The following is a 26,799-nucleotide window of genomic DNA, read 5'->3' on the forward strand; positions in this document are numbered from 1 at the left end:
GTTTGTTGTGTAGTGATAACTCTTCTGTGGGACCAGTCGGGATACACGTCACTACCCACATTCATCAATGGGACTTGTGGACCCGTCACCCGCTGTCCTAACATGCAGCTTCTCCATCCACTAGGGGTCAGTGTTGCTTTTAATGACATTAGCTGAATGTACCTACCTGCAAATTTTCCGATCCCATCTTTGAATTCCTCCAACACTTCCTGATGCTCAGCTCTGTAAGAAGACATAAGGGACAGGCTTCAGTGAAACATGGAAATGTATGGGAGGGGCTTGCCACGGTTAAAGGAACACTATGGATTAACATGCTTTGTTTTTTTTCAATTGAGATAGAAATAGTTTGGAAAGTGCTGCTAAGTACTGGTGCATAAATGTGAATGCTTATATCTTTGTTTACTGTTATCTAATTCCTTTCACTCTTCAGTGTCACCAAAACTAACGCTGAGTGAATAATGAGGGGAGGGGGAATTCCCTCACAGTGCATCTGTTAACTCTGTGTGTGTGAGAGAAAGCTCTGCCCATGTTTCTGACTGAGATCTATGCAGAGAGCAGAGGAAATGTATCTTATGTGCAACATAAACATTTTTAATAGTGTGTGAAACCCTACAGCTTTTCATGTAACTCTGCTTCAATATAATACTATTCTAAGACTGCAGAGATTCACCTTTTCAAATGAGATATTCCAACTGAACTAAAATGCACACACAATCAATTACAGCTTTTGCCTCTGATGTTTAACATGCAAAGTAGGAAAATGTTTACACAGCTACTTAGACATTATTTGTACATTGTCATTATAGAACACTTCGTTTGATAGTGTTCCTTTAACGTGTAGCTCCACCTTTGTTACAGGAAATTTGAACAAGAGCAATAAGGAAAAAGCCATTATTGACTTTATTTGAAAAATGTCACTTGACTGACACTGTGCTGATCCTTTGCCTGTGAAATCATCTGAATGAGAATGGTAATGCGGTACCCTGACTCTGCTGACTGCATGTTTGCTCCAGGAGGAGGCTGGGCAATTAGTTTGGATGGGGAGTGCAGGAGAAGGTCTGGAGAACAGGTGGGATTAAGTCTTCATGCTCCAAATGCCAAACTCAGGGGAGGGAGGGAGGGAAGGAGGCTGGCAGAGATATATGGCCCGTCCTTTGGCATCCTAGTATTGGATACCTCCAGCCCCCCAAAAAAGTCACTCAGAACACATGACCACCTCAGCATTGTCCCTAGTTGGGCCAGTTTCTCAGAGGCTAAATAATTGTATTCAATGCCAAGCAGCTGCAGCTAAAGCAAATAACATTTTGGGATATATTAAAAAGGAAAATAAAAATTTAGGATGCTAGCATTATACTGCCCCTGTAAAGCCGTATCTGGATTATGGAATGTAGTTCTGGGCACCGCATTACAGGAGGGACATTGCAGTTTTAGAGCAGGTGCAGAGATTAGCAAAAAAAAAAACAAAACTTATTAGAGGGATGGAAGGTTCCACTTACTAAGAAAGGTTAGATAAACTGGGCTTATTTAATCTGGGAAAAAGATGCCTTAGAGGAGATCTAATTGACATGTATAAATACATAAGAGGGCAATATAAAAGCTTGGCAGATGGGCTTTCTGTCCCTAGGCTTGTGCAAACGACTAAGGGGCATGGTCTGCGCATGGAGTAAAAAAAAAAAGTTTTAGCCATTCATTTAGGAAAGGTTTTTTTTTTTTACAGCAAGAGTCATTAAAATCTGGAATATTTTCTATAAGAAGTAGTTGTGGCAAATTCTATATCTGCATTTAAAGTGGCATTATACTCCCAAAACTAAAATTTCACTAACTGCTCTTAGTTACATAACATAACATTTGGATGCATTCCCAGGCATTCCTTGTCTGTAAAATTGTTTATTGCCACTGCAGAGAGCAGGAGAAGTTTGATTATCTCTTATCGGCAATCATTTCTGTGCCTGTGTCTTAACTCTGCCCCCCCCCCCTTTCTGCTGGAATGACTCAGCTGTTGCCAGGGCGATGTGTCTATTCAAGAGGGAGGAAGGAAGAAAGACAGTGCAGAGAGCTTCAGCCAGCAAAGATCGCATTTACGGATGACCAGAGATAAGCAAGCCTCTACTGCTCTCTGCAGCAAAAATAAACTTACACTCAGGGAATGTTTGGAAATGCTTTCAAATGTTCTTTTATGTAACTAAGAGTAGTTACTGAAATTTGAAAGTTTTGGAAGTATAATCACGCTTTAAGGGGGGCTTGGATGCTCTCCTTGCATTGAAGGACATCCATGGCTATAATTACTAGGTCAGTGATCTGCAAACATGGCTCTCCAGCTGTTAAGAAACTACAAGTCCCACAATGCAGTTGCCTTTATGACTCATGACTGTCAGAGTTCTGCAATGCATTGTGGGACTTGTAGTTCATTAACAGCTGGAGAGTCAAGTTTGCAGATCACTGAACGAGGTCATTCTTGGTGGTGTTGATTCAGGATTTTATCTTGTTGCCATCTGGATTCGAGAAGGAATCTTTTTCCCTTACAGGGCTAATTGACCCAAGCTTTGTAAGGGGCTTTTGCCTTCTTCTGGATCAAGTGAGCTATGTGAGGGTGCAGGCCATATTTTCTGTTTGAACTCAATGGGCTAATGTCTTTTTTTAACCCCACTAACTATGTAGCAATGATACAGGAAGAAGATCCAAAGTCAGTGATGGCACCTTCTACGTTCCTCTCACTTTATGGGATCTGTAAGATAAGACAGGTCGCCCTCCCTGGAGCGGTCAGATTACTGACACAAGGATCTCAGCACACCCAGAGCAGCCGAGGGTTCAGGATCAGATTCCATACAAGTCAAACTTCGTGATCCCTATAGGCTGGTATTACAGAACTCCCTGTAGCCCCTCTGAATCAGCCCCCCATCACCGCCTGTCCTGTATACTCACAGGCTGGGGAGGGTGACATGTGTCACTGGGGGGACCCCCTCGATGGTCTTCAGCGTGTCTTGGGTCAGGTGGGGTGGTGACGCAGTCTTTGTGTACAGAAGACATCCGGGAACCTCCAGCGTTTTCTCTCCGCTCTGGCCGAGGCTGGTGATGATCCCAAGGCGCGCTCTGCCTGACACTTTACTGATGGTCAACTTCATCATTATGCCAAGACGTCACTCACCGGCAGCATGGAGGCACCCCGATCCAAGACTGAGAGGAGACAGAAAACACATTAAGTGGCTAATAGGAAAATGTAAATACACTGCTCAAAAAAAATTAAAAATAAAGGCAACACTTAAACAACACAACGTAACTCCAAACCCTGTGCTCTTCACAGAGCAGGTTCACACTGAGCACATGTGACAGCTGTGACAGAGTCTGGAGATGCCGTGGAGAACGTCCTGCTGCCCATCCTCTAGCATGACCGGTTTGGCAGTGGGTCAGTAATGGTGTGGGGGTGGCATTTCTATGGGGGGGCTGCACAGCCCTCCATGTGCTTGCCAGAGGTAGCCTGACTGCCATTAGGTACGGTGAGATCCCTTGTAATGTCTCCTAATGTCTCGCTCCATACACCAATGCCACGTTGCACCACAGACTGTCCAGGAGTTGGTGGATGCTTTAGTCCAGGTCTGGGAGGAGATCCCTCAGGAGACCATCCACCACCTCATCAGGAGCATGCTCAGGCATTGTAGGGAGGTCATACAGGCACGTGGAGGCCACACACACTACTGAGCCTCATTTTGTCTTGTTTTAACCACCCTGGCGTTCTATTAAGATCGCCAGGGCGGCTGCGGGAGGGTTTTTTTTCAATAAAAAAAATACTATTTCATGCAGCCAACTGAAAGTTGGCTGCATGAAAGCCCACTAGAGGGCGCTCCGGATGCGTTCTTCTGATTGCCTCCGGCGGCCAGAAGTAACACGGAAGGCCGCAATGAGCAGCCTTCCGTGTTTCGCTTACCTCGTCGCCATGGCGACGTCATGGACGTCAGCCGACGTCCTGACGTCAGCCGCCTCCGATCCAGCCCTTAGCGCTGGCCGGAACTTTTTGTTCCGGCTACGCTGGGCTCAGGCGGCTGGGGGGACCCTCTTTCGCCGCTGCACGCGGCGGATCGCCGCGCTGCGGCGGCGATCAGGCAGCACACGCGGCTGGCAAAGTGCCGGCTGCGTGTGCTGCTTTTTATTTGATGAAAATCGGCCCAGCAGGGCCTGAGCGGCGTGATGGACGAGCTGAGCTCGTCCAGACCGCTCAGCTGGTTAAGTACATTACATCAAAGTTGGATCAGCCCGCAGAGTTTTTTTTCCATTTTTATTTTGAGTGCGACTCCAAATCCAGACCTCCATGGGTTGATACATTAATCATTTTTTTGTGTGATGTGGTTGACGGCAAATTCATCTATTATTGTGTGAGAGCGGTACATAGAGGACACAGAGGCAAGTCATGGGCCACGGTACATACCTCTGTGTCCTAACTGCCACCCCTGTAAATTACTTTTTCCTGTGTCACTTACAGGAGGTATTAATAATCTGATGACCTCTTACTGACAGGTTTTAGAATAGTCCATCTCCTCATGGAAGATTTTCAAAGTTTCCTTTATTCATTTATAAGAACTCCCTGACCAGAATTTATACAAAGATGCCAGCCAACCAGGCTTCCTACTCGCTCACACAGTATTCTGGCAGTTGGACTGTACAACTGCCATTTAATAAGTGAAATCCTTATGCTGGGTACAAACGATGCGTTTTTTCGGTCGATTTTCTTTCCGATTGATTTTTGATTTGATTTTCCGATTGATTTCCGATTCGATTCTGTTATCTTTTCTTATCAATTTTCATTCACTTCTATGAGAAATTGATCAGAAAACCGATTGAAAATAAGATCAGACATGTCGAAAATTATCTATCGAACCATCTAAAACAAAATTGTATGGTGTGTACCTAGCAGAAGAATCCTCCTGAAGAGATGGACTAGTCCAAAACCTGTATAACATATTAAAAAATGTCAGATTATCGACACTTACTGTGACAGCAACAAACGTGTGGAAATGTGCGATGTAGAATTGCAAAAATTTACAAAATTGCGTTCGTTTTTTAATAAAAATGCATGTCTTGCAGCATAAATTCACACATCACATGCAAATTCCCATTGATGTTCATTAGCTGTGGGGAAAAAAAAAAAACCTTGTGAAAATTTCCATAGGAATGCGCATTTTAATGCACAAAAAAACTGCACATGCAAAAAATGTTCCGTTTTTCGCAATGATTGATGAGAAACTGTAAGGCCTGGTTCACACCTTAGTGTACTGGTCTAATTGTGAGTCATCATTCTGAAGTTGGTGGATTTCTGTGCATGAATTTGAATACAAGTAAGAGACCTCTAGTGGCCACACATTGTAATGCAGCTGTAAATTCAAAAATCTGTATTAACCACTTCAAGGGGAGCTGAAGTGAGAAGTATATGGAGGCTGCCATGTTTATTTCCTTTTAAGCAATACCAGTTGCCTTGCAGCCCTGCTGACCCTGAGCCTCTAATACTATTAGCCAAAGCCCCTGAACAAGCATGCAACAGATCAGGTGTTTCTAAGGACCACAGTCTTTTCGCCCCTTAAGGACCAGAGCCTTTTTCTCCATTCAGACCACTGCAGCTTTCACGGTTTATTGCTCGGTCATACAACCTACCACCTAAAGGAATTTTACCTCCTTTTCTTGTCACTAATACAGCTTTCTTTTGCTGCTATTTGATTGCTGCTGCGAGTTTTAGTTTTTATTATATTCATCAAAAAAGACATGAATTTTGGGAAAAAAATGACTTTTTTAACTTGCTGTGCTGACATTTTTCAAATAAAGTAAAATTTCCTATACATTTGAGCGCGAAAGTTATTCTGCTACATGTCTTTGATAAAAAAAAAACCATTCAGTGTATATTTATTGGATTGGGTAAAAGTTATAGCGTTTACAAACTATGGTGCCAAAAGTGAATTTTCCCATTTTCAAGCATCTCTGACTTTTCTGCGCACCTGTCAGGTTTCATGAGGGGCTAAAATTCCAGGATAGTACAAATACCCCCCAAATGACCCCATTTTGGAAAGAAGACATCCCAAAGTATTCAGTGAGAGGCATGGTGAGTTCATAGAAGATTTTATTTTTTGTCACAAGTTAGCGGAAAATGACACTTTCTGACAAAAAAAAGAAAAAAAAAAAAAAGTTTCCATTTCTTCTAACTTGCGACAAAAAAAAAAAAAAATGAAATCTGCCACGGACTCACTATGCTCCTCTCTGAATACCTTGAAGTGTCAACTTTCCAAAATGGGGTCATTTGTGGGGTGTGTTCACTGTCCTGGCATTTTGGGGGGTGCCTAATTGTAAGCACCCCTGTAAAGCCTAAAGATGCTCATTGGACTTTTGGCCCCTTAGCGCAGTTAGGCTGCAAAAAAGTGCCACACATGTGGTATTGCCGTACTCAGGAGAAGTAGTATAATGTGTTTTGGGGTGTATTTTTACACATACCCATGCTGGGTGGGAGAAATATCTCCGTAAATGACAATTGTTTTATTTTTTTTACACACAATTGTCTATTTATAGAGATATTTCTCCACTCAGCATGGGTATGTGGAAAAATACACCCCAAAACACATTATACTACTTCTCCTGAGTACGGCGATACCACATGTGTGGCACTTTTTTGCACCCTAACTGCGCTAAGGGGCCCAAAGTTCAATGAGTACCTTTAGGATTTCACAGGTCATTTTGAGAAATTTCGTTTCAAGACTACTCCTCACGGTTTAGGGCCCCTAAAATGCCAGGACAGTATAGGAACCCAACAAATTACCCCATTTTAGAAAGAAGACACCCCAAGGTATTCCGTTAGGAGGATGGTGAGTTCATAGAAGATTTTTTTTTTTTTTTGTCACAAGTTAGCGGAAATTGATTTTAATTGTTTTTTTTTCACAAAGTGTCATTTTCCGCTAACTTGTGACAAAAAAATAAAATCTTCTATGAACTCACCATACTCTTAACGGAATACCTTGGGGTGTCTTCTTTCTAAAATGGGGTCATTTGTGGGGTTCCTATACTGCCCTGGCATTTTAGGGGCCCTAAACCGTGAGGAGTAGTCTTGAACCCAAATGTATTAAAATGACCTGTGAAATCCTAAAGGTACTCATTGGACTTTGGGCCCCTTAGCACAGTTAGGCTGCAAAAAAGTGTCACACATGTGGTATCGCCGTACTCAGAAGAAGTAGTATAATGTGTTTTGTGGTGTATTTTTACATATAACCATGCTGGGTGGGAGAAATATCTCTGTAAATGACACATTTTTGATTTTTTTTACACACAATTGTCCATTTACAGAGAGATTTCTCCCACCCAGCATGGGTATGTGTAAAAATACACCACAAAACACATTATACTACTTCTCCTGAGTATGGCGATACCACATGTGTGACACTTTTTTGCAGCCTAGGTGCGCTAAGGGGCCCAACGTCCTATTCACAGGTCATTTTGAGGCATTTGTTTTCTAGACTACTCCTCACGGTTTAGGGCCCCTAAAATGCCAGGGCAGTATAGGAACCCCACAAGTGACCCCATTTTAGAAAGAAGACACCCCAAGGTATTCCGTTAGGGGTATGGTGAGTTCATAGAAGATTTTATTTTTTGTCACGAGTTAGTGAAAAATGACACTTTGTGAAAAAAACAATAGAAATCCAATTTCCGCTAACTTTTGACAAAAAATAAAATCTTCTATGAACTCATCATACACCTAACAGAATACCTTGGGGTGTCTTCTTTCTAAAATGGGGTCACTTGTGGGGTTCCTATACTGCCCTGGCATTTTACGGGCCCAAAACTGTGAGTAGTCTGGAAACCAAATTTCTCAAAATGACTGTTCAGGGGTATAAGCATCTGCAAATTTTGATGACAGGTGGTCTATGAGGGGGCAAATTTTGTGGAACCGGTCATAAGCAGGGTGGCCTCTTAGATGACAGGATGTTTTGGGCCTGATCTGATGGATAGGAGTGCTAGGGGGGTGACAGGAGGTGATTGATGGATGTCTCAGGGGGCGGTTAGAGGGGAAAATAGATGCAATCAATGCACTGGGGAGGTGATCGGAAGGGGGTCTGAGGGTTTGGCCGAGTGATCAGGAGCCCACACAGGGCAAATTAGGGCCTGATCTGATGGGTAGGTGTGCTAGGGGGTGACAGGAGGTGATTGATGGGTGTCTCAAGGTGTGATTAGAGGGGGGAAATAGATGCAAGCAATGCACTAGCGAGGTGATCAGGGCTGGGGTCTGAGGACGTTCTGAGGTGTGGGCGGGTGATTGGGTGCCCGCAAGGGGCAGATTAGGGTCTAATCTGATGGGTAACCGTGACAGGTGGTGATAGGGGGTGATTGATGGGTAATTAGTGGGTGTTTAGAGGAGAGAAGAGATGTAAACACTGCACTTGGGAGGTAATCTGATGTCGGATCTGCGGGCGATCTATTGATGTGGGTGGGTGATCAGATTGCCCGCAAGGGGCAGGTTAGGGGCTGATTGATGGGTGGCAGTGACAGGGGGTGATTGATGGGTGGCAGTGACAGGGGGTGATTGATAGGTGATTGACAGGTGATCAGTGTGTTATTACAGGGAATAACAGATGTAAATATTGCACTGGCGAATTGATAAGGTGGGGTCTGAGGGCAATCTGAGCGTGTGGGCGGGTGATTGGGTGCCCGCAAGGGGCAGATTAGGGTCTAATCTGATGGGTAACAGTGACAGGTGGTGATAGGGGGTGATTGATGGGTAATTAGTGGGTGTTTAGAGGAGAGAAGAGATGTAAACACTGCACTTGGGAGGTGATCTGATGTCGGATCTGCAGGCGATCTATTGGTGTGGGTGGGTGATCAGATTGCCCGCAAGGGGCAGGTTAGGGGCTGATTGATAGGTGGCAGTGACAGGGAGTGATTGATGGGTGGCAGTGACAGGGGGTGATTGATAGGTGATTGACAGGTGATCAGTGGGTTATTACAGGGAATAACAGATGTAAATATTGCACTGGCGAATTGATAAGGGGGGGTCTGAGGGCAATCTGAGCGTGTGGGCGGGTGATTGGGTGCCCGCAAGGGGCAGATTAGGGTCTAATCTGATGGGTAACAGTGACAGGTGGTGATAGGGGGTGATTGATGGGTAATTAGTGGGTGTTTAGAGGAGAGAAGAGATGTGAACACTGCACTTGGGAGGTGATCTGATGTCGGATCTGCGGGCGATCTATTGGTGTGGGTGGGTGATCAGATTGCCCGCAAGGGGCAGGTTAGGGGCTGATTGATGGGTAGCAGTGACAGGGGGTGATTGATAGGTGATCAGGGGGGATAGATGCATACAGTACACGGGGGGGGGGGGGTCTGGGGAGAATCTGAGGGGTGGGGGGGGTGATCAGGAGGGGGCAGTGGGCAGGGGGGGGGGGGGATAAAAAAAAATAGCGTTGACAGATAGTGACAGGGAGTGATTGATGGGTGATTAGGGGGGTGACTGGGTGCAAACAGTGGTCTGGGGGGTGGGCAGGGGGGGGGGGGTCTGAGGGGTGCTGTGGGCGATCAGGGGGCAGGGGGGGGGGGAAATCAGTGCGCTTGGGTGCAGACTAGGGTGGCTGCAGCCTGCCCTGGTGGTCCCTCGGACACTGGGACCACCAGGGCAGGAGGCAGCCAGTATAATAGGCTTTGTATACATTACAAAGCCTATTATCCATATGTGCAGCGGCGATCCGGGTGCTAGTAACCCGCCGGCGCTTCCAAACGGCCGGCGGGTTACTACGAGTGACACGATCGCCGCATAGCCACTCCCGCAGCCGCCCCCGCCGATGGGCGTATTGCGGTCGTTTGGGCCCGGACTTTGCCGCCGCCTATCGGCTGGGGGCGGTCCTCAAGTGGTTAAAGTCAGATCTGACAAGAGTAGCTGCATGCTTGTTTCTGGATCAGATACTACTACAGAGAAATAGACCAGCAGGGCTGCCAGGCAACTGGTATTGCTTAAAAGGAAATAAACATGGCAGCCTCCATATACCTCTCTCTTCAGTTCCCCTTTCAGCCTTCAGTCGTTCTTCACCTTATGCATCCGAGCAATTTTCACCTCCCATTCATTCGCCAACAAATGTATCACTAATTATCACAATAAATTGATCTATATCTTGTTTTTTCTGCCACTAATTAGGCTTTCTTTGGGTGGTACATTTTACTAAGATTTATTTTTTTCTAAATGCATTTCAACGGGAATTTTAAGAAAAAAAGTGAAAAAAAAAATAATTTCTCAGTTTTTGGCCATTATAGCTTTAAAATAATACATGTTACCATAATTAAAATACACGTATTTTATTTGCCCATTTGTCCCGGTTATTACACAATTTAAATTATGTCCCTATCACAATGTATGGTGCCATTATTTTATTTGGAAATAAAGGTGCATTTTTTCAGTTTTGCGTCCGTTACAATTTACAAGCAAGCGAGCGCTCTCGCTTTTCTTGGATGTGAATGGAGGACAAGAAACTTTTTTTCTTTTCAGAAAGATTGCGGCTTCTGAAAGAAGCCTGTTGGTCTTTCTCTGGGCTAACGGGCGGCTGCACGGGAGCATGCAGCAGCATTAAAGAAGCCTTTTGGATGTAGCAGCAATGTCCAAAAGGCGAAAAAGGTTAAAGTTTATCTGTAATAAAACAAAAGTGCCCCACAGGGGCGCACACCTCAATAGAGGAAGCCTGTGGATTCCAGAGGCTTCCCGCGTCCTCCAACCGGGTTTTTGCAGCGCTGCGTCCGCTCGTGCATGCGCAGTGGCACCGACCCGATCGAGCCTCAGGTGTCTCAGTGCTGGAAGGCCTAGGGCGGGTGGAGGATCCAGAAGCTTTCCTCTCCTGAAGTAAGGATCACATTTTTCACTTTTAATACCTCGCTGGTTTATCTTAAAGTACACCTGAAGTGAGAGGGATATGGAGGCTGCCATAATAATTTGCTGTTAAACAATACAAGTTGCCTGGCTGTCACACTATGTTGAGGGCAGTTGGAGATCTCAGATTACCAGACCTTGCTTGGCTGCCCGAGACCAACAAGAAGGACAAATTAACATCCCTGCTGCAAACATTTTTATTGACAATAAGATATTTCCTTTAAAGACTAGAGATGTTCACCTTCTTCTACAGAAATCCCCCATAAGGAGAGTTTGCAGAGAAGCGTGGCATCGGTTTGATTAGGTGACTGTAAAGCTAGATGGTTGTTGGCTGAGGCAGCTGGTTGGGTCGGTGTACAACAGGCCACCTTCAGTCTAATCTGCCTGGTGGATAGTCTCGACCGAGCACAACCCCAGGGCATTGTTCTCCAACTCACTTGTCTAACTCGCCACTCCATCAGCCCCCCTTCCCTCTCCATAGCAACAGAATGCGTCACTAGCCTCAGCCCCAATCTGTTGCCTGAGGGATCGAGTTCCAATCTCTGCCGAGTGACAGTCCTCGTGTGTGTGCGCGTATGCCTAGTAAAAGTGCACCTGACCTGGGGAAAGGCTACCTAAGCTAAGCACAGAGATATGATTACACTGGATCCTCATACCTCTGTGTGTTGTCCAGCCCTCTCCTTGTTCCTCTGATTCCTGTTATCACTCCTTAAAAAATGTTACTTTTCTGACAGAAGGAGGCAGACTTGCTATGATGTTCCCTCCTATCACCCTCCCATTACCTCCTCTTCCCCGCCCAATTCACTCCCCTTAAAAGGACCACTGTCACAAAAAATGTAAAGTACATACATAATAAATGCAAATTTTTCCCAGAATAAAATGCACTATTAATTATTTTCTTCCAATGTTTCTATTACTTACAGCAGGTAGTAAAAAGCTGACAGATTTTGGACTAGTCCATCTCCTCATGGGAGATTCTCAGTATTACCTTTATTCTTTGCAAAAGCACTCCCTGAAAAGGATCTATACAAAGATGTGAGCCAGCTTCACTACTCGTTTGCACGCTATTTTGGCAGCTTTTCTGAGCAACTGGCATTCAGTAAGTGCTTTTGTAAATATAAAAAGAAGAGAATCCCCTATGAGGAGATGGACTAGTCCAGAAAGGAACTGTCAGATTTTCACTACCTACTGTAAGAGACAGCAACATAAGAATAAAGACACATAGTGCATTTTTACTCTGGGAGAAATGTGCATGTGAGTATCTTAAATATTACTATTTTTTGCGATAGTAGTCCTTTAAGAGGAGGGAATGGAAGGGTGATGGGAGGGAACATTGCAGGAAGCCCACCTCTTCCTGTCTGAACAGATAACACAATGAGGTATGGCGATCCTGCATGAACATACCTCTCTGTGCTTACCTGGGTAGCTTTCCCTCGGGCCAGGCTCTCTAACTGGCTGGTTGCCATCATGTCTCACTTTTTCTTCTTTATTTAAAGTGGACCCAAATTAAAAATACAAGATTTCAGAAACAAAATCTATATTCTAAATTATAATAATAAATATATAAAATATTTTACATTTATTGGAGGAACCCCTCCCTTCCCTTCATATTGCCGGGACAGAATCCGGCAGACTGGTGGAGGAGATAAAAAACAAAACACAGGCTGCTACTGATGATGTCACAGGGGAGGTGATCTCAGCTTGTGAGGGATCACATAGACGACGCCCCTGTGAGGGAGGGTAGCTGATGACAAACAAACCCATAATCTAAAACCTCCTACTAAGCTCAGAAGTAATGGCTGCCACCTGTATAACCCTAATTATGAAAAGAGAAGGGTGAAAAGCATGCACTGAAATGCTCATAGGCTTGAACAGCGGCGTAGCTAAGGAGCTATGGGTCCCGATGCAAGTTTTACATGGGGCCCCCCATGCACTCTATACAACTGATACGGCGCACCAAAACCTGCCAATGGCAACTACAGTGTCAGAGGTGCAAGAAGGGGATGGGGAACAGCTTGTTAATGACAACCACTATTCAAAGCATCTATAGAAGTGATTATTATGAGCACAGGACCAATAGAGAGGTAATACTGCAGTTGAGGGAGGGCCCTTTGGGGGCCCCTCTGGCTCAAGGGCCCAGATGCGGTCGAAACCTCTGCAACCCCTATTGCTACAAGGATTGTTTATTTATCTCTCTATGTATCAGAGTGGTGCAACTAAATATTTTGAATTAAAAAAATGTTTGGTTTGGGTCCGTCTTTAACCTTTACAAGAAGCAAGACATGGTCACATGATTATAACCAGCCAATCAGAGATTTGCAAATGAATCACCTGATAGAACAGATCCCTTCCTTCTCTGCAAATTCTCCTAAAGAACACATGTGAGGACAATGGAGGATTCAATGAGGGGATATGTTTTCTCAGGTAATGCTGGGAATACAGCATGAGTTTTTTTGGCAGATAAATGACTCAATAGGTCCGATCTGATTTTGATTTGTTTTTCTGATCGATTTTCTCATAGAAGTGAATGGAAAAATGATCGGAAAATCGATTGGACAGTAAATTTGCTCAAACAAAACTCATCGTGTATTCCCTGCATTAGACTGAAGGCCTCTGCTTTACAGAAATCCCATTACTGCTCCTGTTCCATGCCCTTTGTGTATACATATCATTCTCCACAACACCATAATACAACCTGGCTTCACGTGGACCTGAACTCTTGCACAGGACATAAGGAAAACAGAGAAATGCACCCTGTATGTATTTAGAGTTTAGCCTGTCTGAGTCCCCCTCATCTGTGACTAATCACACCTGTAATTTGATCTCTCAGCGGTGTGAGCTGCCTGCCCCGGCAGAGCAGCTAATTTGTAAACACAGGATGTTACCCTATGTTTGCTTCCATGAAAGCAGGAAGTAGACACACTGTAGGTTTATTGCAGGATTCGTATCAGCGGTAACAAATGTTTTTCTTTAAAAGTTATTATGCTGTTGCTTAGCTTTTAGAGCAGAGAGGAAGTTTTGAGTTCAGGTCCGCTTTCAGAGCAACAAAGAACTACCAGGCCAATGTAATATATTCTGGCATTGTTTACTCTGGTTTATTAAATAGAGCCAACACCAAGAATTACTGACGATTTTATTTTACAAAGAAGTAAAAAAACCCTCATATTTGGCCGTAGTATTGAGACCGATAAATAACATTACAATAATAAAAAAAAGACTATATACAGTACCGATGAAAATACGAGTTTGGCAAATGCAGAAGTAAATATAACAAAAACGTACAGTTAGAATACAAGAGAACAAAGTGTGTCTGGTCAGAGGAAAGCACTTCTGGCTGAGAAATGTTCACAGAGGAAGATTAACCCGAAAATGATTTCGGTTTCCTCAGAGCCCCATAACACAGACCATCCGTACGATATCCGCTCCATGTACTGTATGTAAGGTATCCAAACCTTTATAACCACTTCTCTTCCACAGGTTTTTTCCCCTTCAAAAGCTCCTCCCATTCATTCAGTAATAACTTTATCGCTAATTATCACACTGAAATGATCTATATATCATTTTATGCGGGACAAACTAGGCTTTCTTTCGGCAGTACTTTATGCTAAGAATTATACTATTTTATATGCATTTGACAAGGAAGAAGAAGAAAAAAATGAATTAATAATTTCTTAGCCTTCAGCCATTGTAGCTTAAAAATAAAATGTGCTATTGTAGATAAACACCTCACATTTTATTTGCCCATTTGTCCCGGTTATTACAATGTTTAAATTGTGTCCCTAGTACAATGTATGGCGATATTTTTAGGGGGTTTAGGGGTGAAGGAGTTAAAAAAAATAATAAAAACATATTTAATTTTTCTTTGGTAATTAAGTGTATAATGGTGGATTTAGAAGTAGTTTTACTTTTTGGCCACAAGATGGTGCTATACTAACTCCTTTTCTAAAAATAGAAAGCAGAACCAAGTGTTTACAGGTGTTCATAAACAGGGACTTAGAAAATCGTGGCAGAAGTTGCTAAGTGGTTAAATTTGAGGCATCCAGTAAAACAGGTCATGTTTAATACCTCCCAGGGTCCTTAGTCATAACTGCATACACAAACTCATGGCCGGTTTAAATACCCTCCCGCAGCTGAGTGATAACACACTGGCCCTGCCCCACACTGGGGAAAACCAGAACCCCTACTAAGCTGGGATAACTGATTAAACCAGTGTTGCACTGCATAATGCAGTACAATGCTGTGGGCAGTTGACCTAGATTTTCCATCCTAGGCTATAGATAAGGTCAGGAATATTTTGTCATAATCGAATGAAATGATCTGACATTTTGGGGAAATCAATTTCCAGCAGATGAATCAATTCTGCAGGGAATCAAACAGGAGAAACCAAAGTGTGTATGAGCACCCTAAGGTCCAGGGCCCATGGCAGCAATTTTCAACACGATTTGCGCTTTCAAGGAATCGCTGGTGATTGCCAAAGTGCTAGGCTAATGAAAGGTTATGACCGTGATTCCACTACTGTGATTTGCCGAGATCGCAATTGTGTCACCTGCTGCATTTTTGGAGTAATCCGATTTAGGGAATGCAGAGTTCAAAAACTAATTTCCTGAAATAAATTTTACTGGTAAGATCGTGCTAAAAAAAAACTTTCATTTTTGAAAGTGATTTGTGATTTCTATTGGCTCCCAGTCCTAACTCTTCACAAAAACTTGAGTGGAAATAATCTGAGAACTACAAATCACATCCATTTAAAGGGACTCCGAGCAGTGCAGAAACTATGGAAAGATGCATATCATTTTAAAGCTCTCTTTCTCCTCTTTCCAATGATATATAAACCGCTGCCCTACGCCTTTTAGTTTTCGCTATTTTCGCGATTGAAATTGCCGCGGCCGCGATTTCAATCGCGAAAATAAAGAAAAATAAAAGGCGTATAGCGACGATTTAGGTGTCGCCAGAAAGAGGAGAAAGAGAGCTTTAAAATGATATCCATCTTTCCATAGTTACATTGTATTACACAGGGCGACTTTTTCTGCTGAATGGAGCTGCTGACTTTGAGAAAAAGTCGCCCTGTGTAATACAATGTAACTATGGAAAGATGCATATCATTTCAAAGCTCTCTTTCTCCTCTTTCCAATGATATATAAACCGCCGCCCTACGCCTTTTAGTTTTCGCTATTTTTGCGATTGAAATTGCCACGGCCGACTTTACACAGGGCGACTTTTTCTCAAAGTCAGCAGCTCCATTCAGCAGAAAAAGTCGCCCTGTGTAATACAATGTAACTATGGAAAGATGGATATCATTTTAAAGCTCTCTTTCTCCTCTTTCTGGTGACACCTAAATCGTCGCTCTACGCCTTTTAGTTTTCTTTATTTTCGCGATTGAAATTGCGGCCGCGGCAATTTCAATCTCGAAAATAGCGAAAACTAAAAGGCGTAGGGCGGCGGTTTATATATCATTGGAAAGAGGAGAAAGAGAGCTTTAAAATGATATGCATCTTTCCATAGTTTCTGCACTGCTCGGAGTCCCTTTAAAACACTGCACCTGTTGTGAAATGTCCTCAACTCAGCTACCCACTGAACTCTTATGGAGCGAGTTTGTGAGGGGCATTTTCAAAGGAGGAGGTTGTGTCATGTACACAACAGTGAAAGTGAATAGAAGCTGCTGCACCCATTAGAAGCAATAGTCAATCGACTTATTAAAGGAGTACTGTAAGGGGGTCGGGGGAAAAATGAGTTGAACTTACCCGGGGCTTCTAGTGGTCCCCCGCAGACATCCTGTGCCCACGCAGCCACTTACCGATGCTCTGGCCCCGCCTCCGGTTTACTTCTGGAATTTCAGACTTTAAAGTCTGAAATACCACTGCGCCTGCATTGCCGTGTTCTCGCTCCCACTGATGTCACCAGGAGCGTACTGCGCAGTCATAGACCATACTGGGCTTGTGCTATACACTCCTGGTGACGTCAGTGGGAGTGAGGACTCGGCAACGCAGGCGCAGTGGTTTTCAGACTTTAAAGTCAGAAATTCCAGAAGTGAACTGGAGGCGGGGCCGGAGCATCGGTGAGTGGCTGCGTGGGCACAGGATGTCTGCAGAGGGACCATTATAAGCCCTGGGTAAGTTCAACTCATTTTCCCCCGACCCCCCTACAGTATCCCTTTAAGGAAGTGGGAAGTTCTGGGTTTCTTATTTCTCATTTTTTTTTAATAATGGTTAAGTGCAGTTTTAGTTATGGAGCTCTGAGGAACATCTGAAAGGAATTATCTTCTGAGCATCGTCCAAATGACCCTTTGGAACACTAGACAAAAGATCTAGACCTCTGATCCGTGGACAACAGACAATGGACGGATCTAGGGTTTTGTGAAATTTCTGTCCTTCTAGACTTCCACAAAAAGATCTTAGCCCCTGAAGCGACATTCAAGACATCTGTAAGAATAGGTTTCATAAAGGCTTGACTGGCGGGATCATAGATCTTCTGGAGGCAGTACTTGGTCACCTGATGTGTTCCTTCATCTGCCCCACAGGAAGCCCCTTTGAATAAAGTCTTCATCCTCTCGATGTTGTGGTTGTACTCCAGGGCTGCCAGCTGGGTGCGCGCGACCGTTTCGTCTATGGTGTAATTGTTCCTTTTGGAACGGTATTTTAGTGCAGTACTCCGGAAAACGTCAAACTCCCAAGACTGCCAAAAAAGGGACAAGCGATCCAGGTCTTTCAAGAGCTTGCTGTCTGCAATGACTTCCTTAAGCCTACAATGAGCAGATGACCCGGGCTTCAGCCATTCCCTGTCTCCCTGTTCCTTCCCTGACAGCGGTTTGTGGTTGCACCTCTTGTACACAGATGCGTCCTGCCATTCGTGGTGGTTTGCCACATGATGTATTAAAGACGTCCATTTCTCCCGCAGCAATTTAGGGTCATGAGCGCAAGTGCTTGCCGCCCACCATAGATGTTTCTTTACTGGAGCAATCCAGGGTGCTAAATGGGTGCAATCTGACTTTTGGCTGGCATTGGTTAATTTGTTGGCCACCGATTTTGACATGTGCCATATATTATACAAGTGTTTTATTTGCCTGTAGTGACTTTTCAGTAACTTGCGTATGGCAGGGCTCCTGTCTGTGCACAGTACACGGATGTTCACTCTGTCCGCCAGCAATCGGTCAAGAGTCACCCGACATGTTTTCTGTTCAACGTCCATGACTCTGACGCCTGGCTCCCATGGCTCCACTTGGAAATCGATAATTTTCTTTGTGCTGTGTTCAAAAAGACTGTACGCGCAAAACTTGGCACCATATCCAGGTAAATTATACTGACTGTCTCCGGCTAATGCTACGGGCTGATCCTGCACCCTTTGGACTGTTTGTAAGCGCTCTTCTTGCCAGTGATGCTCAATAGCTGGAAAGAGGTAACTGTCCATATTCTTTCGATGTGTTGATCTGCAGATGCTGTTGATGCCGATTAGTCGGAACAAGCTTTCCACCTTGGCAAAATTAGATCCACTACACAGAACACCAGCCGATATCAGGAGATTGCCGACAGGGATCCTGCCGATGATTGGTTGGCTATTCCATAGGTGGAAACGGTGTTTTAGGGAACAGAAAGCGGTGACCGATACAGCAGATCCAATCCGGTATTTCTTAATTTTAACAATGTTGCCGGTACAGGTTTTCGTGGCCTGGCATTTGCAACACATGAGAAGCTTGTCAAGACAAGACTCAAAGACTATGAACTTGTTCTCTTGGACGTGATTTACCGGTTCAGTGTTCTCCGGAATGTAGATGTAGGAATTGTCCAAGTCTGTTGGATCAACATACGAATCTTCACTTTCCATCATTTCTCTTAAGAATTCATCACCCTCCACTGCCTTCTCACGGTCTTCTTCAAGACTTCCAGGACTAGGACTGTCCTCAGGTTCAGGGTCTGACATCACGATGTCTACCACATCGGCTTCATCCTCGGAAACTGGAGGTGACCAATCCGAGGAAGAACTATCGATTTCCTTGATAATTAATTGGGGTATTCCTTGTTGCTTTTTGTTGTGACGAAATGATGTCTCTGACTGAGGCGATCCCAGATTTCCTTGATTGTTCCCCATGTTGCACTGTATTCCTATGGATCTATGAGGTGGCCTCCTAAAGGCCTGGATCATCTTGACCTTCGTGCCCATGCGTCTATCAAACTGGGTGTTTTTGTGCACCTGGCCCGGGAAATATTCTGTCACGGTGCCAACAGTACGTGTTGTACGAAATCTCTTCTTTTTCTTTTTAGACTGAAAACTCTGAACAAAAGTTTCTTGGTCAGCTAAGGGCTCTACAGAAGAAGTTGCAACCTCTTCAATGGCTTGCACGTCTACGAGAGAATCAGTTGACTGCCCCATGGTGAAGTAGACATGGGAGGGAATCATATGGTACATGTCCTGAGACGATGAAGGCAGTTCAAACGTTTCGGGGATGCTTTCTACAGCCATAGGTGGTGGGCTTATTTTTTCGACAGGTTCATAATCCCCAGTTCTCCGGCGTTTGGTGTAGGAATGATCATCCATTTCATCATCTAAGTAAAGGGTGGGTACAGCGTCTTTTTTTAAGAACATCATGCTGCCACGCTGTTCATAGCATTCTCTGGTGAAATGTCTGGCACATACGCGATAAGCTCCTCTCCTGTTCTCTTGGATTTTCCGGGCTAGTTCCTCTACCCTTAAAGAATCGTTGTATAACTGGCACAGCCACTTCTTAATCATCTCTGGGGTTCGAGGAAAGACGTGTAAGGAAATATCACAGTCTTTTTTCCAGCGGGAATAGCACTGTGGCACAAGGCAGCCCGGCATCCTGGAAAAACAAAGGACACCATTATCAGGATGTTAAGGGAAATCAGATATAAAAAAAAAAATATAGGCAGCCAGTGCAGATCTCCGTCTAAAATGCTATTTGTCCTGCTCTTACGCTGCGATCACCTAGTAACACAATGACAATTAACTTTCTATTGCAGAGCTGGGTGGGACTGTCTGTGTTTGCACTGGTCGTCCACCTCCCAGAGTAAGGAGGTATCATACTTAACTATCAGTACTCCAGACCCCTATAACTAAATGCATTAAAGTGAACCTGTAATATAAAAAATATATATTTTTATCTCCTTGCATCAGTAGGAGGAGACTCTCATTGTTCCAGAGGCTTCCTTGATCCTCCCCGACTCTCCTTATGTTCGCGGCTGCACTGCTTAGGCACCAGTGGGTTTGCGCCTGTGCAGTTGCACAACAGAGCAGCTCATGCTCCTGTGGCTCGGGTGGGGGCTATACGCTGCGTCTCCACAGTGTGGTCGCACTCGTAAACGGAGGGGAGTCAAGCACGAGCAATTTTCGACTTTAGTGTTGAAGATTGTTCCGAAGGTCTGAGCCCAGCGCAGGAAGGGTGTAGGGAGACCAGGGAAGCCTTTTAGATGCACCCTTGAGAGGCTCCTCTCTACTGATGTAAATAATCTAACTTTTTCTTTTCAAACTAGTTACAGGTACCCTTTAAGAAAAAAGGGGGTGTGTTTTGATGCTTTCTGATAACAAAAGTCAATAAAAATCTATAACGTTACCTTGCTGGAGAGTGTGGCTAAGTCCTTATGTACTCCGGCAAGGAAAGACGATGAAATATCCTGGATCGAATGGGCACATCGCCAACTGCAAAATAAGAGATAACAGGTGATTGCGGTAACAGTATATTATACACAACATATTTAATATATATAAACGTTTCAGAAAACTTCTCAGAGTAATTATCGGGACTGGGGGTGATTTACAGTGAAGAAAACCTGTATTTATGGGCTGCCTGCAGTAGATTCTGGGAAGGGCAAGGCCTTTAAAGAACAGAACACCATTTTTAGCACTCCAGGCTTCTCAATAGCACATTAAATATGCATGCCAACAATGTGGCTCAGTAATACAAAAAACTTCAATTTTACCTCTTTTTTTTTTTACATTTAAAAGTTTAGCAGGGGTATTAGCCTACTTCCGAGGCCTGCCCAACCCCAGAAGTTTTCAGGCAGATAAGGACTTATGTAATTATACACAGAGAGCAAACAAAAGCTTTCATCAGCAGGGGGGAGGGTAGATAAAACACTGTGCTTCAAAGAGTTTACAGAAGTCACAGATGCTATCTTCACACCTTCCCCTGGATAAATAATGGGGAGCTGGGGGAGGTGATATGGCAGCTTCTATAGATATTTGAAACCAGGAAATAAATGTGGTGCTTAGCGCCCTTTAAGTTGTAATGAGTGAACAAATCGGTAGTGGTTAGTAGGGATGATCAGTGAGTTGCTAATAATGCAGAGATGAAGCAAATGTTATGCTCCTTTCAAGAAAACATAGGTAGGAAATAAAAGTGTTTATGACACATGTAACCTTTACCTTACATACAGAAAGAATACCTACTAGAGGTTTTTTTGCCTGGACGCAAATATTAGGGTTTCTTATTGCATTAATTTAAAGCTCTCTTTTTTCAAGGAGTGATTACGGGGGGCTGGGGGGAGGAACAAGGAGAGGAATGGACAAGGCACAGAGGTATGGGGGATCAAGCATGCGCATACCTCTGTGCTTACCTTAGGTAGCTTTGCCAGGGTTCAGGGGTGCTTTAAGGAAGAGGCGAGTATGACTCCTGACTCCCTGGACTCTAACCTTTTTATTGCCTAGAAAGCCACTTTAAAAACCAATGTAAATACCTTTTTTAGGGTTTGTTTACACTGAGCGTGCTGCCAATTGGTTCGCTCTGCTCTACAACGCACAAAGACGTATGCAACACTTAAAGTTGGTCATGCTGCAACTTTGTGTGGTGCAATGCGTAGCCTGATTCAGTGGGGTCAGAGATGCACCAGACAGCAATGAACAGAATGCTTGTGCCAAAAACTGGGGGGAACAATGAGACGCTGCATTACTGGCTTATACAATGCCCCAATCCCCCATACATAGGAAGGAAAGGGCGGAGCCACGCTGAAGAAGCCCCAGATACCCAGCAAACAATGGGGAAGTGCTGCGGTCACTGCTTCTTCAGGACTAAAAAAAGGTATTTACAGAGACGTTTTTAAAAATTCTGAACCTATGGGAAGCAGTGTTTTGGGGTCGCTCAAAGGGGTGGATTAGAGGCATCCAAAGCTCAGCTTTGATTTAGTTGACTGTGTAATCATTTTGAGAAAAAATATATATAAAATATATATATAATCACGTTTATATAAAAAAATATCAATTCTAATTTAGGGATGAAAGAGTAATTTACCTTAGTACAAATCTTGTGTCTGAGCATCTCCAGCGTCTCACAGCTCCCAGAAGACCGCAGCCGTCAGGCACCTCCGACTGATGCGCGTTACTGGGCGGGGACTAGCCTAGAGTTCCCCGTTATTAGTAACGCCCATTTCCAATGCCCCCGACGCTCGGTAGCTGACGCGTGGCACACGAATAAGCCGCTGTACAGAGAGAGAGAGAGGGGGCGGGGGGGGGGGGGGGTCTCTGCTGGAAGTATTCGGGTTTATGGTTTCTAAGCACAAGGGTTGGGTGACTTCACAAGCTCAGCAAGGCACACAGCAAGATTACGCACCTGTTCACTACTTTACTTGCCTTCCAGGCTTATAACTCCAGTTGTACCTGGAGTCTTACTTTAACATAGACAAGTGTCTTTTATATGTATTGCAGTGTTCTCCCCAGAATTTTTTTCCAGCCGGGTGGCATGAAATAGTAGCCGGGTGGCATGAAAAAGTAGCCGGGTGGGTTGGGATGAAAATGCAGGGCAACTCTGCTTACAGCATAGGAGGAGGTCAGGAAGTGAGTCGATGACAGCCGGGTGGTCACCAAATCTAGCCGGGTGGAGCACCCGGCTAAAAAAGCCTGGGGAGAACACTGTATTGGAAAGTGGTGTTATTTCCATTGTTCTGCCTTTCAAATCCAGTGTTTTCCTCCTTTGAACTGCCCTAAACTTTCTGGTCTTTCAAACTCTTATTTTAATTACAAGCCAAATGAAGAGAGAGATGGGCACAGCAGCTCTTATTTTAATTAATTCGCAGAAATTAACTGTCTGGGTTTATTTCTCTAACACAGAACAACAAAAAAAACCTTTGCATCCCTACAAGCCCTTCAAAGTGTATCTAAACTCAGAAATTCCTCTCTGCTCTAAAATATTAGGCACAGCATGATAACCTCTGGGGAAAACTATTCATTACAATTTACGGAAATCATGAAAAAAAAATGCAGTTTTAACTGGGTTAACACTGCAGGGAGCACAGAAAGGGGCTCTCATTCACAGCTACCGATAAGGCTTAATACACTCTGATGTAGCTAAACAAACACACGCAGCTCAGTGCCGTGAAACTCTACAGCATTTATATGTGGTACGAAAACTTTTTATTGTGTGTTGTGTAAGAGATCAGGTCCACTTTAAATGTACTGTTCTTTACAAGGCTGAAATAAAAATCAAGCACACAGTAATTCTTGCAGTAGAGATAAATAAAATCAATGTAGGAGACTTGAAAATCATTACAGTGCAAACCCATTTCAATTGATAACCTGTTCAGAAATGTATTCATTATGCAGTAAGAAGTCACTTGATAACTGCCAGATTCCACAAAAATAAACAAAGAAGGAGACAGAGCAATTTAGTCGGAGGTTCCATAAACCGAGGAGTCGGATGATTTTTGTACCAACTCCAGACGGGGAAATAGCCGAGCCAAATTGGGTCGCACAAGTCGCCCGCGCAGTAGGGCGGACCCGAATGGGCTCGCCAATTTCCACCTGAGCCACTACTGTGCTGGATCCCGGTAGGTAAATATTTACCTCTCCGGTGTTTGGGGATTTCCAGCGAGGGGATTTTAAGAAGGCAAAATTATAATATTTCAGAGATGGGCAATGAGGTGCAAATAATTTCTACTTGCATTCAACTTTCATGTAAATTATATGATGCCTGAACATGGGCCAATGACAACTGACAGGAAGTTATTGTGATTGGTCCAATTACAAGCTGCATACAATTTACAAGAAATCTGAATGCAAGTAGAAATTATTTGCATCATCTCATTGGCCATCTCCTTTATATTTACCTACGCCCACACTATCCGGCCAATCACAGTGCTTCCTGCTGTAGAGGGTGCTGTGATTGGAGAACTCTTCCCAATACCTCCCAACTTTTTGAGATGAGAAAGAGGGGCACTTAACCACACCCCTGCCACACCCCTAATCACGCCCCCATTACATCCCCATCACACATACCATAAAGATTTCATAAGAAAAATATGTTGTTTTATAATTCAAACCACAGTGGTCCTTTATATCCTGGTTCATTTTCCTTCATAGCAACATTTTAAAATTAGCACTATATCAATTTAAAGGATGGGAGTAAAGTTAACCCTCCTGGCGGTTAGTTGTTTTTGCCAAAAAGGCAAAAATCCTTTTTTTTTTAATTTTTTTTTTTTTGTTTCATGTAAAGCTACCAGAGTGGTAGCTACATGAAACACCACTAGAGGGCGCATGTGTCCCTCTAGTGCGATCGTCGCCGGCATCAATAGCAAACAGGGGAACGCGTATATAACGCGTTCCCCTGTTTGGCTTCTCCTGTCGCCATGGCGACGATCGGAATGACGTCATGGACGTCAGCCGACGTCCTGACGTCAGACGCCTCCGATCCAGCCCATAGCGCTGCCCGGAACTCATTGGTCCGGGCAGCGCAGGGCTCTGGCGGGGGGGGGGGGCCCTGTTGCGCCGCTGCGTGCGGGCGATCGCCGCAGAGCGGCGGCGATAAAGCTGTACGCGCGGCTAGCAAAGTGCTAGCTGCGCGTACAGCATTTTAAATGAAGAAAATCGCCCCACCAGGGGCTGAGATATCTTCCTGCGCGGCATAGCCCGAGCTCAGCTCGGGCTTACCGCCAGGAAGGTTAAGAGTCAAACACATTTTTTAGTAGAGAAATATATATATTTACATAGAAAGAGGGACAAAGTCCTGAAAAAAGGACAAATGAGGAGGAAAGAGGGACAGGGCTCCCAAAGAGGGACAAATGAGGAGGGAAGAGGGACAAGGCTCCCAAAGAGGCACTGTCCCACCAAAAGAGGGACAGTTGGGAGCTATGCTTCCCTATGAGGTTTCCTGCTGGGTCCCCTCAGCTAGACTAGTGCCACCATTCTGTCATGTAAGATAAATTAATTGGCTTCCCCCTAAATTGGCCCTAGACTAGAATACATAAACTACACGATAGACACATGACTCTGGTAGGGACTAGATTGTGAGCTCCTCTGACGGAGTTAGTGAGAAGACAATATACTCTGCGCCGGTAGACTTGGGCGCAGGATACAGCGGTATACAGCTGATCCTGCTTCTGCACAAGTCCGGGCCGATTTAATTACTATTCCCTCTCCAGGCCGCCATGGATAGTAGGGGAATGAAATAATTCGGCTTCCAGCGATTGCTGGAGGCCGAATTATTATGTTTCTAAGCAACGGAGCCGACGTTACTCACTGAGCGCTTCAATAGGAGGGATTCCTATTGAAGTCTATGGAGGCGCCGGCTGCGCCCAAATCTAGCAGCGCTGAAAAGCACTGCTCCGATACTCTGTACAGCGCTGCGTAATATGTCTGTGCTATATAAATACTAAATAATAATAATGTTTACTCATCCACTGACTATCCTGATAATATACCTAAGATGAGGCTTGGGAATGACAGGAGTGCAATGCATGCTGGGTGAGAGAAAGCAGCACAGGTCTGACCTGCAGCAGTAGGGACATCAGTAACTCCATGATCTCTAGTTCATTATAATGTGTCATTTATTGGACAGAGCCCCACAGATCAGCCATAGATCCCACCCCAGCAGAGCCTGGCCCGGCCTCCAGGGGGCGCCACTAGCCCTGCTGTATTATTTCTCACTGATACCCCCTGAGCTGCTCTGTATTCCTGTAACTATCGCTTACCGCAGCCTCTCCTCTCCCAGCCACACTATGCAACAGTCATGTGCGCGCCTCCCGGAAGCCACACACCTTGGCCAATCCGCGACCTACACGTCATCACCCGGCGCTACCGTCGCAGCTTTGCCGTCCAGGTTGCCTGGGAGACCGCAGAACGCAGTCGTTGGCCGCGCGGCATCCTGGGAATGGTAGGCCGCCTGCGCCCCGCCTCCTAGAGTGAGGGATGGAGGAGGCAGCGACAGAGGACTACCATTCCCGGCGTCCCCCACGGCTGCGGAGCCTGCAAACTGGAGGATGCTGACCGGGGGGATGCGGAGCGCTGCTGGGGGCCACCGAGCGGAGCTGTACCGCTGGAAGAGGACAGAGAAGGGGGGCAGCAAGGTGAGAGCCCGATACTGCTTACTGCAGGGACCCCCCATTACTGTAGGGACTTCCCATTACTGCAGCCCCCCCCCCCCCCCCCATTACTGCAGGGACCCCCATTACTGCAGGGACCCCGCCCTCTCATTCCCTTCTGTACAGCTTCCCCATGGAGAGAGGAGGCCTGTGCTTATCCCCTTCCTGTGTACATATACTTTACACCATCCATAGCTCCCAACTCACTCTTTTGGAGGGACAGTCCCTCTTTGGGAGCCCTGTCCCTCCTTTCCTCCTCATTTGTCCCTCTTTCAGGACTTTGTCCCTCTTTCTGTGTAAATATATATATATAGTTCTCTAATGAAAAATGTGTTTGATTGACTCCAAACTTTATTCCCATCCTTTAAATTTATATATTACTAATTTTAAAATGTTAATATGAAGGGGGGCGCATGCGCGGCGCGCTATGAGGACGACGCATTCCCCGTAAGCTCCGCACCTGATTCGTCTACGGAGGGGTTTTTATACCGCCGAATGCTAGCCGGAAAACTGGATCAGCGCACCGCTGGGTAGCCAAGAGCCTGCCGCACCCGGGCATGTCAGCCAAAACCGGGAAGAATAAGGGAACACAGCCTTCTTCACTTGATTTCTTCAAGCCAAGGGAAAAAGCAAAGA

At 44.8% G+C, this 26,799-nt stretch overlaps 2 protein-coding genes across 7 annotated transcripts in view; one reads left to right on the top strand and one right to left on the bottom strand.

The window, feature by feature from the left end:
* QTRT2 (queuine tRNA-ribosyltransferase accessory subunit 2) overlaps positions 1-25,875 on the bottom strand; it is a 44,757-nt gene extending 18,882 nt beyond the window's left edge. For 2 of the 6 annotated variants that reach the window (XM_068270881.1, XM_068270879.1), the window contains exons 1-3: positions 25,774-25,875; positions 2,923-3,174; positions 167-222 (exon numbers count right to left, since the gene is read on the bottom strand). In XM_068270881.1, coding sequence (XP_068126982.1) covers positions 167-222; positions 2,923-3,125 — 259 coding nt within the window. In that variant the 5' untranslated portion in view covers positions 3,126-3,174; positions 25,774-25,875. Of the gene's footprint in view, positions 1-166; positions 223-2,922; positions 3,175-10,667; positions 10,895-16,992; positions 19,680-20,430; positions 20,516-22,103; positions 22,508-25,773 lie in introns of those variants that run through there. The other 4 variants (XM_068270880.1, XM_068270877.1, XM_068270878.1 and 1 more) reach the window with 4 other exon arrangements.
* A 19-nt stretch (positions 25,876-25,894) lies between these two features.
* The window catches only part of CCDC191 (coiled-coil domain containing 191), a 60,335-nt gene continuing 59,430 nt past the window's right edge, over positions 25,895-26,799 (top strand). The window contains exon 1 of the mRNA XM_068270876.1: positions 25,895-26,148. Coding sequence (XP_068126977.1) covers positions 26,062-26,148 — 87 coding nt within the window. The 5' untranslated portion in view covers positions 25,895-26,061. The remainder of the gene's footprint in view (positions 26,149-26,799) is intronic.

The sequence above is a fragment of the Hyperolius riggenbachi genome, chromosome 2, assembly GCF_040937935.1.
Source record: "Hyperolius riggenbachi isolate aHypRig1 chromosome 2, aHypRig1.pri, whole genome shotgun sequence".
Lineage (NCBI taxonomy): Eukaryota > Metazoa > Chordata > Amphibia > Anura > Hyperoliidae > Hyperolius > Hyperolius riggenbachi.